This window comes from Pogoniulus pusillus, chromosome 16 (genome assembly GCF_015220805.1).
Source record: "Pogoniulus pusillus isolate bPogPus1 chromosome 16, bPogPus1.pri, whole genome shotgun sequence".
Lineage (NCBI taxonomy): Eukaryota > Metazoa > Chordata > Aves > Piciformes > Lybiidae > Pogoniulus > Pogoniulus pusillus.
In genome coordinates, this window is record NC_087279.1 from 18,234,454 (window position 1) to 18,248,836 (window position 14,383).

Sequence of the window (14,383 nt, forward strand, 5' to 3'; positions counted from 1 at the left end):
CACAGCCAGAAGCAGCATTTCTAAAGGTGAAAACAGCAATCTGAGTGGAGGGGGGAGGGGAGGAGAGGAGGAGAAATAGGGGGAACAACTCAAATAACAGAGCCACAGAAATTAAAGCTGGGTGGAAACTCAAGAGCTTTGTAGAGACCATTCCTCTGCCTCAACACGGGATCAGTCGTGCCTGTATCCTTCCTGATGGTCATTTGTTTAACCTATGCTAAACAGCACTCAAAGACTGAGATGCTGTGCTCTAAGCAATCATTCTGATGGTGCTTTTCCCCTGTTGTTATTTTTCACAAGGTCAAACATAAATCTGCCTTTTTCCACATGAAACCCATGATTTCATAGTTCATCCCTAGCTACCACAGAGAAAATGCTCTTCTGTCTCTCCCTACAGAAACTTGGTAGTTTAAAGGCTGTTAACCAGATTTTTCTCAAGCCTCTCTTCTTTGGACTGGCTAACCCCAGTCTATTCAATCATTCCTGAGGTCATGTTTTCTAGGCCTCTGATCTTTCTCTTTGGGCTTCCTCCAGCTGACCCAAACTTCTCCCCCTCTCCCTCTTTCTGCCTTTCTTTATAAAGTATAATGGAGAGGAAGAAAGAACCAGCCTGAGCATATTGTCTTCCACTGGCCTCCAAGAGAATCTTCTGGGGTCAGTGGCGTTGCTGGGATCCTACTCTTTATGCTGTCATTTACTCTGCGTATTTTCATGCTTGCTTCTGGTTGAGGAGTTACCTCGGTGTGTAAAGAGAAGAATAAATATTTTCCTTTACAACTGTGGCTGTGCTGCTGGGCTTAAGGTTGTGCAAAGGTCGAGAAAAACTGATTGTTGACACATGCAAGGAATTCGCCCACAGACACAAGGCTGCTTGTAAGGCAAAGTGAGAAGTCAGCTACCTCACCCCGCACATTAATGAATCACTGATTTGGAAGGGCAAGTGAAGCCAGAGCCCTTGTGAGTTCAAGCAACAGCTGCATGCATTTCTGAGTGAGATGACAAAGTTTACAGGGCAGGCAACACAGCAAAGGAAAGAGGCAAAACAAGTTGGATGAACTGCCCATTGCCTACCCAGAACTTCTGCTTTTGAAGAACTTCTCAGGCCTGGGTTTTCCCTTTGCTTTTGCCCCATGTGGCCTTGCCCAGGGGAATCCCCAGGTCTTCACCTTCACACATGAATCTGGTTTTCAAAATGAGTGGGAAAATCTGCTGGCTGGGGTTCACAGCCTCTCCTGTGCCTCTTTGTGGCATCACCAGTGGCAGCTCAGAAACGCTAAGGGCTTGGAGACTCACAGAATGAACACAGTAAAGCAAGGTACTGCCTAGACTAAGAGGTACCTTGGTGCTAAGTCTGTCTGCACACTTCCTGCAGCCCAGTGCTTGATGGCAACTTGTTCTTCACTCACCCTTAAGGCCAGTCATGCTCATATGGGAGATGAGACTGAAGATACATGACACTTGGTAGGAAGCACACCTGAACTGATTGAAAATGTGGGCTGCTGCTGGAAGTTTTACCATGACTCCTTTTTAGCCTAGAGACTGTTTTGTTTTCACCGTATCTGAAAGACTGCTTTTGGATAAGAGTTTGCAATTTACCTGCAGCAAAGCAGCAGTCAGGTAGAACATCACAAAGGTGAAGGATAGAGAGGTGTGACCTCCCTGCAGCAGATGGATGGTGTAGAGGAACACGAGGTGCCCCGGGATAACCAGGAGGAACAGGACTCTTGCTGACTTGGAATTCACTTCTGCAGAGCAGAGAGACAGAAACAGTGATGACAGCAGCTGCAGACAGCAGACAGGACAGGACATGACACAGATACATATTTTAATGCATAGACTTGGGGCTGTCCTCTTCCACCAGCCACGTTATTAGTGTCACTTCTAGCTCATGCAGCAATCTGGAGCATCTGCTGTATCCAGCCTGGCAGCTTAGTCTAGCATTGAAAACTACATGCCAAAGGCATGCTCTGTGCTGATCCACTCCACTTCTTCCAAACAGTCCTCTCAGCTGCTCTCTGCCTCCCACTGCTTCTGCTCATGTTGCTGCAGCCCACCTCCCCAGTTTTCACAGGCTCACAGGAGGTCAGGGGTTGGAAGGCACCCAAAGAGATCATCAAGTTCCAACCCCCTGCCAAAGCAGAACCATAACCTAGCTCAGATCACAGAGGAACACATCCAGACAGGCCTTGAAAATCTCCAGAGAAAGAGGCTCCACAACCTCTCAGGGGAGCCTGTTCCAGTGCTCTGTGACCCTTACAGTAAAGAAGTTCCCCCTTGTGTTGAGGTGTTTGTTTTAGCAGTAACTTCCAATCTAGCAGGAAAAATCCAGAGTCTAAAAATAGAATAGACTCAAACACAATTTTGCCATTGCTTAGGTTTATCCACTGCTGAAGACAGAGAAATTGCTGACTTTCAGCAAATTTATGCTCTATTCACCTCTGTCTAAAAGTGATGGCTCTGGCTAGAACTTCCTCCTAACATCCAGCCTAGACCTCCCCAGGCACAGCTTGAGACTGTGTCCCCTTGTTCTTTTGCTGGTTGCCTGAGAGAAGTGACCAACCCCCACCTGGCTACAGCCTCCCTTCAGGTAGATAGCAATGAGGTCTGCCCTGAGCCTCCTCTTCTGCAGGCTGCACACCCCCAGCTCCCTCAGCCTCTCCTCACAGGGCTGTGTTCCAGGCCCCTCACCAGCTTTGTTGCCCTTCTCTGGACACATTTCAGTATCTCAACATCTCTCCCGAATTGAGGAGCCCAGAACTGGACACAGGACTCAAGGTGTGGCCTGACCAGTGTTGAGTACAGAGGAAGAATAACCTCCCTTGTCCTGCTGACCACACTGTTCCTGATAGAGGCCAGGATGCCACTGGATACAGTTCTTCCTTTGAAACCCACCTAGTCCTTTGCTAACCAGGCTTGGTAAAGGAGCTATCTGTGATGAGAGGCCTTGAGACATGGACACCTTGAGTTCAAGGTCTACCTGATGAGAAGAATGTGGTGCATGGGTTAGGCCAATTCTGCTTCATCTTGTATGGCAAAACTCCAGGCATGCTCCAGAAGTGCAGGAATGTGGAAATACGGCTGGCCTGGATGGCAACCAGGTTCCCTCCAACACCTAGGAGGACAAGACACAGTAAACCTGTAAACCACCTTCACTGCAGCAGAAAACAGCACTCTAAAACTGATCCCAAGGTGGCTTCACCTGTATTCACTTACAGGCTCACTGAGAGCAGCAGTGAGAGAAAGAGAAAGCATGATCCCACATGTCATGGTGGTGCTGCACTATTCACTTGGCAGGAACAGCTCTTAAAAATCAGGAAGGCTCCAGTGATCATCTCCTTCTGACTGCTTTATTGGGGACCATTTTCCCTTGCTTCCCAGCACAGGCTGCAAATGCCACATGGCCTCTGAAGATGACGTAACTGCTCCTGGCTTGACGCAGTCTGTGAGCAACACCTGGGGAAAGCAGCACAGGCAATGGCAGATGCTGCTCACTGCCACCTCTTAGATTTACTCACCCAGAGAGCCATCATTGTTTAAAAGACAACAAACATCACAGAGGGTGATTATATGTCTGTCTAAAGGCATCTAGCACACTTGTTAAAAGAGAAGGAATAGTATGAGAATGAATCAAAGCCCAAATAGGTTAGATAATTAAAAGGAAATCAATTCCCTCCAGACTGATTAATTCTAGCAAACATGAAAAAGCAGCTTTGCTTGCCAGCAGAAAATAGAGGGATGATGATCTACCGGGCAAACCTCTAGCACCCTGAGCACTTACAGGGTAGAAATGCCACAGAAAAGATAACAGTGAACCAGATCCTAGAGGCTTAGCATATTTTCCCTTCCTTGAAGAAGGAAATGCTCCATCATTACAGATGAGATTTGCCAGAGTGGAATCAAGTGAAAATCCTAAGACCAGCTCGACACAGCTCACGATGGAAGCTGTCTGAATTGAGCACAGTCGCCCTTTGCAGGACTCTGCTGCACATGCAAAGTAAAGAGCTGCCTCTGCAAAGACATTCTGCTACCAGCTCTGCCAAACAGGTTGTCCACCCCTACAGATCAACGTTGGGTCAATCCTTGTGCAGCTAAGGTGCTGCTGGTGTACTTTCCTAATCAGGTTCTTTGACTAACCATGCCGGGAGGAGTTTGTCAGCAAGGCAGCTGTCTTCTTGCAGATTCACTAAGGAGACAGCTGGGTGACACCCTCTGACACTGCAAGAGGCACCACGAGTCCAAATTTAGGAACCTGAGTTTCCCCTGGAATGGGGCAGAAAAATAACTGGGTAGCAATGCCAGGATCCCCAGCAGTTTGTACTGGCATGTGAGTCTTCAAACAGATATAAATGTACACATAAAAGATGCTAAGGGACACATATAGATATGTTAAAATCCATAAATATCATCTTTTGTATTTGTATCTGCACACACATGGCAGGGGGGTTGGACTTCATCCAACCCAGTGCAAGGTCCTGCATCTGGGTCAAGGCAGTGCCAAGCACAAATCCAGGCTGGGCAGTGACTGGCTGGAGAGCAGCCCTGAGGAGAGGGACCTGGAGGTGCTGGTGGGTGAGAAGCTCAACATGAGCCAGCAGTGTGCACTTACAGCCCAGAAAGCCAACCAGAGCCTGGGCTGCAGTAGGAGAAGTGTGGCCAGCAGATTGAGGGAGGTGATTCTCCCCCTCTGCTCTGCTGTGCTGAGACCCCACCTGGAGTACTTCATCCAGCTCTGCAGCCCCTGGGACAAGAGGGATGTGAAGATGCTGGAGTGTGTCCAGAGAAGGGCCATGAGGATGATCAGAGGGCTGCAGCAGCTCTGCTGAGAGGACAGACTGAAAGAGTTGGGGCTGTTCAGTCTGGAGAAGAGAAGGCTCTGAGGTGACCTTCTTGTGGCCTTCCAGGATCTGAAGGGGGCCAACAAAGAGCTGGGGAGGGACTTTTCAGGCTGTGAGGGAGTGACAGGACTAGGGGGAATGGAGCAAAGCTGGAGATGGGTAGGTTCAGACTGGACGTGAGGAGGAAGTTCTTCACCATGAGAGTGGTGAGAGCCTGGGATAGGTTGCCCAGGGAGGTGTCTGAGGCCCCAATCCTGGAGGTGTTGAAGGCCAGGCTGGATGAGGCTGTGGCCAGCCTGATCTAGGGTAGGGTGTCCCTGCCCATGGCAGGGAGGTTGGAACTGACTGATCCTTGTGGTCCCTTCCAACCCTGACTGATTCTCTGATTCTGTTCTATGATTCTATGACCTCTGGAGGTTCCTTTAACATTCTGTGATCCTGTGATATGTAATCTTAATGCATTCATCTCTCTCAACAGTCTGTATGGGAGATGATTGCATGGCTCATATTACTGAGTGGGGAGAGACAGGGAAAATGGATTTATTGTGACACCCTCAGTAGGTCTGACGTCATGAAAACAAAAGTGTCAACAAAGCTTTCAGAGGCCACTATCAGATGCTGTTAACCTTTCCCACAGCTCAGCCAGTATTGTCCAGCCCTGCCTGCTATTTTGCTCTAGAGATGTTTCAAGATATGAGGAAGCAGGGATGTAACAGGAACCAACAGTTTCATTTCCTCTTGTGATGGGAGCAGAGACTTGAACACAGACCTCTGTGTAGGGGCAGCAGTGGATACCATAATTCTTGGGGAGGAGGTGGAAGCATAAATAAAAGCATGCACATAACTCCCCTTGCTCAACCTACCATTAATCACAGGTGTGAAAACAGCCATGCCTTCAAAGTTTGGGTCAGTTACAGTTTTGTCCAAGATGAGCCCACCAATGCTGTTAAAAAAGGACAGGCAATGAGAGTGAGAGTGGATCAGTCTCTGCAAGGGTAATTCCTGTGCTGTGCAAATAGCACACTGAGATGAATTGCTGCTTCTTCCCCATTGCCAGGGCTGGACTGTTCGCTGCATTTCACTACCAGGTGGCCTTACAGTTTTTGTTAATGGCACAATGAGATCAGGAAGACCATCTTACCCACCCTTGAGCAGAGCTGGTAACAGCAAAGGAAGCTTTATCCTCCTCTGCAGAAGTTTTGCTACACTTCTATACTGGTCCTAGCAGCTTTTAGAGAATTTGCTCCCATATCTGAGCTGGCTCTGGGAGCTCCAGGGGAAAGGAACTACTCCACTCTACATTCACCAGCCTTCTGGATTTACAGCTGGACAAAAACGAGTTTGAAGCCTCATTACTGGTGATGGTCATCATCTCCCTCTTCCACTACCAGCTTCCCCCTTTACAGGTCATCATTTCCCTTTCCTAGCTTGCACCCACAAGGCACACAGATATGTGAGACTTAAAATGATGACTTAGTTTTTCCACTCAGTTGAGGGGACTTTGGCTGCTGTATTGCTGCCTGTTGGAAAGGCCACCAATGGCTGAGCAGCATTGGACAAATATCCTTCTGCTGTCCCTTCCAATTTCACTGTTGATAGCTTTCTAAATGAACACAGGGTGCATATGTTTGTGTTCCTCCACTCACCTGCTGATGCTCATTGCAACAATGACCGGCTGCCATCCAGATTTCAGGACTTCAGCAAGGGAAGGACTTTGCTTGGCAATAGCAACCCAGAGAGGGATCATGACAATGAAGACAGCACAGATCAGAGGAGAAAGGTATTTAATATCTGGCAAGGGAAAAAACATCTTGAATTAAATGCCTATGGCTTCACAGGTTGCCAAAAGTATACTGCAGAGTCTGGAAGAAAGGCAGCAGGGCTCTTGCTCAGACTGAGTAACTTGAGCATAAAATTCACATGACCCAACATATTTTCCACACAACCACCTCACTCCACCACAGAAATCCATAATTAATCCCTGAAACTCACTGCTAGAGAATACTGTTTGAGAATCAGCAGGATTCAAAGCAAGTTCTATTTGAAGATGAGCGAGTCTCCAATTCCATCTCCAACTAAGCAAGGCAAAAGTTCTATTTCTGGCTTTAGGGCACAAATCAAACAGCAAGGCAAGGGGAAAAGTCCTGTGTGCAAGCTGTATCACAGGACAGGCACCTCACCCCTTCACCTAGACCAAGAGGTAATAGGTACATTTAGTGGTAAGCCAGCAGAATGGCTGAGCAGCTGGTCTGCTCTGTAGGAACAAATGCTCTCTTGCATGCATAAGCCAGTTAAGACGCAGGGTTTCTTTCGTGCCCAGCTCCATGTGTTTCCACGAGGTGCTCCTTCCATTTGGTAGGGGCATAACCTTGCAGTGACCTTTAGAAGCAAAAGAACTGAAAAAATAAGTGGATGTGCAGCACCAAAAGCAAATAAACATGACTCAGAAGCATGAGAAACACCTCCCAGCAACGGGGATGATGCCAACCCTTTCGATAGAAAAATGCTTCCTCAACAAAGCACTCCATCTGGCCTCTGTGCTGGGGCCAAAACCAGCAGGCTGTAACACAGACTTTGCAGGTGATCTGGGAGATGGAGCAGGCTCAAAGTGGGCACTTTTCAGCCTGCCATTGCCAGGGCCTGGATGACATAGCACTGATGTGACAGTATCTTCCACGAAGAGCTGTAGTCTTCATGTGTGGCTCTAGTCAGCACCGAAATGCAGTTACTTCTGGGCTGCAAACAGCCTCTGCTTTGTCAGTGGACTTTACCACCTGCAGTCATTTAGGACAGATGGGTTGCATGACAGACTCAGCTGCTGCACTGGATCTCCTACCCTCCACCTCTTGTTCTGGGCAATTAATTCCTTCTTAAGAAATGCAGACACAGAGCACTGGAATTTATCAAACCTTATCAAGGCTGGGCTCTTCAGTCTGGAGAAGAGGAGGCTCCCAGGTGACCTTCTTGTAGCCTTTCAGTATCTGAAGGGGGGCTACAAAAGAACTGAGGAGGGACTTTTCAGAATATCAGGGAGTGACAGGACTAGGGGGAATGGAGCACAGATGAAGACGGGTAGGTTCTGACTGGACATGAGGAGAAAGTTGTTGAGCATGAGAGTGGCAAGAGCCTGGGATGGGTTGCCCAGGGAGGTGGTTGAGGCCCCAATCCTGGAGATGTTTAAGGTCAGGCTGGATGAGGCTCTGGCCAGCCTGCTCTAGGGTAGGGTGTCCCTGCCCATGGCAGGGGAGTTGGAACTAGATGATCCTTGTGGTCCCTTCCAACCCTGATTGATTCTATGACAGCCAGAGAGAGACTCCTGTTAGGATGGACAGACTTTAGTCTGCACATTCCAACTCTGCCACATTCTCTCACATGCAGCCCCATAAGTGAGCTGAAACCCTTTAACACAGCTTATTGTCACCATTCTAAGGCACTAGGAAGGACCAGGGTTGATTCTTTCAAAATTGAAAATCCTCCTTGGCAAAAGAGTGTCCTACAGAAAGAGGTGGCAGAGCACCAGATGGCACAGAGTATGCCAAACTTTACAGACTAACTGGAGTTGTCACAGCATGACCTGTCCCTTACCACACACTGAGGAGCAAATGGATTTACTCAACCACCATTCTTCCTACCTGCTTCACTTCACCTGCTCCCAGTGACTAGGTGTCTGTGTGCTTACTATTTTCCATCTCAAGAGACCATATAAACTACTCTGAAAACACCTCAGATGCTCTCTGGTCACAGCCACAGAGGTTATCGTGTTCTGCCATGTGCTCCCTGAGAGATATTATCAGAGGTGTAGGGACTGAAAGACAAACCAGCCTGCCAGGGGCAGCTGTGCTGGCGTCATGGAAAAAGCCTAAGGAAAAAGGGCACCTCTGAAGCTGATGGAGGACTGGACAGAAGCAATTTGTGAGCCTCTCCTGCAACGTGTTCTCCTTCGCTCTCTCACTTGCTGGCACATGGAATGAGTTATGCAAACTGAGAACAGCTGCCTCGCTGCTTCTGCTCTGTCTGAAAACAACAGTTTGGGTCTCAAATGCTCTTCAGGGTGATGGGTCTTTTTATTTTCCTGTTTCTGTTGTAGGTCAGGCTCACAGTAAACAGCTCAGCACTTTACAAGCAGCAGTCAGGCCCATATCACCAAGTTACAACATGTTTTGGGCTTTTCAGCATCAACAGGTGCCCAAGTCTTTGCCAACAGCAGCACAGCTAACCCCATAGCCAGAATAGAATAGAATAGAATAGAATCAACCAGGTTGGAAGAGACCTCCAAGATCATCCAGGCCAACCTAGCACCCAGCCCTAGCCAGTCAACTAGACCATGGCACTAAGTGCCTCATCCAGGCTTTGCTTCAGCATCTCCAGGGATGACGACTCCACCACCTCCCTGGGCAGCCCATTCCAATGTCAATCACTCTCTCTGGCAACAACTTCCTCCTAACATCCAGCCTATGCCTCCTCCTGCACAACTTGAGACTGTGTCCCCTTGTTCTGTTGCTGGTTGTCTGGGAGAAGAGACCAACCCCACCTGGCTACAGCCTCCCTTCAGGTAGTTGTAGACAGCAATGAGGTCTGCCCTGAGCCTCCTCTTCTCCAGGCTAAACAACCCCCAGCTCCCTCAGCCTCTCCTCATAGGGTTTGTGTTCCAGGCCCTTCACCAGCCTTGTCACCCTTCTCTGGACACGCTCCAGCACCTCAACATCTCCTCAGAGTCCTGTGAGCACACAACAATGCAGCACTGCCTCCTTCTCTCCAGTGTGACCACAGCTTGTTCATCCACGACTCTCCACAGGACAAGCTGCAAGGATCTCTTACAAATGCCAACCCCCTGAAACTGCTTTGGAAGGAAGGCCCTGCTACCACCCATGCACCATGCACAAAGTGGTTATGCTTGGCTCAGTGACAGATGCAGGAACAGAATCAGCGTCACATATGTAGACCACCTGTTCTAAAGCCATGCCACACAGATGGGTCCTTTCTTTGACAAATCCCAGTTGTGTTTCTTAGGCTCTGACCTCCAGTTTGCAACTAAAAGAGAACCTGGAAAAAGCCTAGTTGGTCATTCTGCTACCCCAGTGGCTTGGCAGGCTTTATTCTGAAACATGACAGAAATAGGCAAGCACCTCACAGTAATTTCACAAGGGTTCATCCCTCCCTTGCTGAGCTGCAAATCCCTGCTAAAGACTGTACCTCTGTATTTGAAGAGTGTACTGCTGATTCCTGCCAGCAAAGAAAGGGTTATCAAGTCTCCAAGGCTTGCTGCTATGGGTGTGGCCACATTGTCTGGATTGATCCCAACTTTCCTTGCTCCGATGATCACTCCAATCATCACCAGACCTAGAGAAGGCATAGAGCAGGCGTTAGAGAATGCATCCTGCTCCATTTCACCCCGGAGCTGCTGTTGTATTTCCCATAGGGAAAAGGGCTCTGGGCAAAGCAAGAAGCAGATTGCCCATCAGGGTGCCACGCAGCTGGAGATCAGACATCCCCAGGTATTTGTCCTCTTTCTTATTCACCAACCTCAAGGGCATGACTCTGCCCTTATGAACTGCACCGAAGGCCTAGAGGCACAGGAGCAAATTCCAGGGATCAAAGAAGATACCAGCAGGCAGCTCAAGTGTAGAAGCTCCTCTCCCGAGCAGCCTAATCTTTGCTGCCTTAAAGCAGGACCAGGCACAAAGCACACTCATAGATAAGGCATGAGGCAGTCTCCTGGTGCCATCCCCTGCTCTGAATTCCACAGCACAAAGATATTTTCCATATTAGATCAAAACTCGAAGTTTGAAGCACCAAGGAGCAATAAGCTACCTTACAGTAGCCCAAGCTAGTCCTTCAGCCTAGTTGGCAGAGTTGCCCCTCACGTCCCAACGTCTCTGGGGCTGCCTTAATTCACTCTGGGTGAATGTGATGCTGTGAGCAGCTCCAGAATCACGGGGATATGGAAGCAGACAACACCACCTCTCTCCCTGTGTCCTCTGAGCTGCACCTGGAAAATCGGCTGCTTTTCAGCACTGTCAGAGGGTAAGGAAGCTTTTCTCTCCCAGGAGAGTTAGGAATACAAATCCCAAACCCTGACAAGCATGTGGAAATCTCTCAGCCTCCGGATCTCTTGCAAACCTGGGATAAATCCTGCCTGGCCAGCCTTCACAGCTGTGTGACTAGCAAGGACAGCTTTGAGACAAGACACAAGACATCTGAGTTCTTCCATGGCTGATAGGATGCACCAAAGGCAGCCTGAGCTATGGTGGTTCCACTAGCTCACAATCTCTCTTGCCTGTTTGTGCAGGTCCATCAAAGCTGAGCGTGCACAGGAGCACTGGCACTCCCCTGAGCAATGCCACATATGCACCTTCCCTGACAAAACCTCCCTCACAAAGAAAAGCATCTTCACACAACACAGCATTCTCCACAAAAGCCCTCCCAGACACCCACGCCCTCCTCCTCACAGCACACTTTATGCTGCATCCCTCCCTGGCCATAAAAGCAGCAGCTGCCTGTCTGGTAGGCACGCACACAGGCTGCCTGTCACCACGTCCAGAGGAGAAACTAAAGCTAGCTGAGAGGCTGTGATGGGATGGCAGCAAAGCCTCCCTGCATCACACCGAGCAGGGAGATTGAAGGGAAGAGTTTAATGGAAACTGAGCTGCTGTTTTTCTCTTTTAGCAAGTGTCTCGTCCCATGGGTTTAATCAAAGACATCTACAATCACCCTTTGACTCCAGTTTCAGGCTAGGCACTTGCTTTACCTTGTGCCTCTCATTTACTGCTGCCAGCTGCCTCTATTCGAGGTGCCATGCTGCCCTCCCATGGCAGACCCGCAAACTGAGCCTCGCCAGGCGATGGCAGCTCCTTCCCACCTCGTCCACCCCATCCCATTCCCCTCGCAGAGGAGAGAGCCAGGGCAGTGCTTGGCTTACGGCTCACAGCAGGGCAGCCACTGGAGGGCACTGGGTGACCCAAGGCCATTTCGAGTGTGATCTGGAATAACCTAACTGCGCATGGCACTCCTTCATTCTCCCCTAGGAGAGGGACAGTACAGCTGGCCAGCATGCCACAGGAAGAAAAGCCTGTGGCATTTCACACACCAGGTGAAGTCAGACATTTTGATGCTGCTCTGGATGTCGTGAGCTCAGCAAACAACAGATCCTGGGAGAAGGGAAGCAAACGCAGGGTGTAGAGGGGATGAAAGCAGCTGACACGGGACTAAAGTTCCCTGCACCCCTTCTCCCTGTGACAGACCAAAGGGGGGGGGTCTAGCTGGGCCTCCTGGTAGAAGGGACAGTTTTTTTCAGCACCTGAGTGCAGCATCTTTGATCTGAGCAACCAAAATGACTCACCGAGAGAAAGCGCAGCTATAAAGGCTGTGGTCACGCTGCTAGCACACAGCACAGCAGCCTGGCTCAGCTCCACAGAGCCCTTAGAGATGGCACCTAGGATCACAGCAGCAACAGCAGCCAGAAGTCCCACCACAGTGGCCTGGACCTGGGGGCCAAAAGACAGCTGGTAAGCAATCTCCCACATCTGCTGAGAGGCAGCCCTGGCTCCACGTGAGCGCAGCACTCTCACACAGCTCAGCCTTGCCGAGATGCTGATTGCTTACGTATTTGATCAGCATCCCTGTCAGGCTGCAGTGCATTTAAAAAGGCAATAAATCCTGACAAAGCTGGGGGAAAGACTCTAGAGGCCTGTGAAGGGCAGATAACATTTCAGCACAGCACAGTGAGTCCATCAGCAAAGGGAGAGCTCTGGTCACCACAGAAATGGGCTCCCCATCAACGCAGCACTCTTAGCAAGCCAAAAGCTGTGCGAAGAGATAAGCGAAAGCACACAGACACACGTTGCAAGCCCTCTGGCCTTGCCATGTGCAACTTCTAGGCTGGTGGCTGGATTTTAACCAGCAGAGCTACAAAAGTCTCCCATCTCTCCCTTCCTGCCCAAGGCCACTTCCCAAACGCTGCCAGTAAATGACAGGCATTATCTAGGGGCTGTTGTGAAGCAGGGATTGTGCTGATGCTTCCCCTGCAAAAGAGGGATTTTTCATTACTTCAGTTTGTCCTCAAAAGAAATGAATGTCTGGATGTGTTTTGCAACCAAATTACAAGCTCTGGGGCCACACAAAGCTTTCTTGGAGGTCAAGTCTTGGGGTCTGCTTGGTTTTGTTGAAAAAAACCTGCTCCAAATCAACAGCTCAGGATTCGGCAGTACTGTGAAGAGATGCTGCTGAGCAGCAGCAGAGCAGAGCAGAGCAGAGCAGAGCAAAGTGTGTTTTCTCCTCTCCCAACCGGAGCAACTCACCTGGATAAGGGCTAAATTGCAGGTGGCCATTTTCCATTGCTTCTGGGCATCATCCATCTGTCCAGTGTTAGCCTAGGAGCCAAGAGAGACACCCTGAAAACCTGCTCCTGTGGCACAAGTGGTTGCTGAAGGCAGTTTGGTCTGTATCCTATGGGAAAGCAGGCTGCTAAATCCAGACAGACATGAGCACAGATCAGCCTTCTCTTCACTTTCATCTTGACATATCTCTACCATGCTTCAGCCCAGGAGTATCAGAGGCTCATGTGGAGGTGCAAAGGCATCGCAGGGCAGCCAGCTAAAGGTGCAGTGGGCAGCACAGTGCATACAGACCAAAGTACAGACTAAACTGATTTTCCCTTTTCATTCCCCCTACGTTGACCTGTTAAGCTGGAGTTCCTCCTGAAGCTTGCAACACAAACAGCCCAAAGGAAACAAAACAGCTTAAGGAGATAGGAGAAATCAAATGCTGAGTAGCAAAAGCTACTGTGGGTTCTAAGAAGCCTCTATCTGCTCCCCTGAGGTAGAACTGTTGGGAAGCCCTGGACCTCTCAAGGACCAACACCCACAGCAAAGCAATTCAGCAGTGAAGCTGACAGCTGCAGAGCCCTGTCTTTGTCTCTTTCATGTGTCACAGGGCCCCAGATATTAGCAACTGGCCACGAAGGGATTAGTTCACCTTCAAAGCACAGACAGAAATTCTCTGTTCCAGTTCCAAAACGAGGACAAACATATATTTTAACACTCATATCCCACTAGTTTCTGCTTGGCACAAAAGGGCTTTTCTCATACCTACAGCGTAGTAACATAAAAGCAGAGTCTCCTGATACCTGCTGCTATCCTGCCCCTCTCCACACACGCACCACCACAACCCTGTTAAGACTCACAGCAGTTGAAAGCCTGGATGCCAGTGTCATCTCAAGATTACCCTTCAGGCCAACCAAAGCAGGAACCAGGATAAAAACTTCTGTAATTGTCCGAAACACATCCCAGTGCTGAAAGAAAACAAAGACAATGACTTCACTTTGTGATGCTAACCAGCACAATGCTGCTGCTTCAAGGGGGGTTGGGTTCCCACCGGACCACCTGCTCTGCTATGCACATGGGGAGCGGATGCTTCCCTGCTCTGGTTGCATTTTGAGTGTGAAGGAAGGAATTTTTAGCTTGCAATGTTCTTTCTGACTTCACACACAGCAAAGCAGTATCCTAACTTGCCTTTCTGAGGGCAGCAGATGAATTTGGAAAGGCACAAAT

At 49.3% G+C, this 14,383-nt stretch overlaps 1 protein-coding gene across 3 annotated transcripts in view; it reads right to left on the reverse strand.

Annotated features, from left to right (window-relative positions):
* The window catches only part of SLC41A3 (solute carrier family 41 member 3), a 30,346-nt gene that overhangs the window by 2,509 nt on the left and 13,454 nt on the right, over positions 1 to 14,383 (reverse strand). For 2 of the 3 annotated variants that reach the window (XM_064156063.1, XM_064156062.1), the window contains exons 3-10: positions 14,017 to 14,124; positions 13,133 to 13,204; positions 12,175 to 12,319; positions 10,029 to 10,175; positions 6,482 to 6,626; positions 5,699 to 5,778; positions 2,978 to 3,112; positions 1,597 to 1,745 (exon numbers count right to left, since the gene is read on the reverse strand). In XM_064156063.1, the coding sequence (XP_064012133.1) occupies positions 1,597 to 1,745; positions 2,978 to 3,112; positions 5,699 to 5,778; positions 6,482 to 6,626; positions 10,029 to 10,175; positions 12,175 to 12,319; positions 13,133 to 13,204; positions 14,017 to 14,124 (981 nt within the window). The remainder of the gene's footprint in view (positions 1 to 1,596; positions 1,746 to 2,977; positions 3,113 to 5,698; positions 5,779 to 6,481; positions 6,627 to 10,028; positions 10,176 to 12,174; positions 12,320 to 13,132; positions 13,205 to 14,016; positions 14,125 to 14,383) is intronic. The other variant, XM_064156064.1, reaches the window with a different exon arrangement.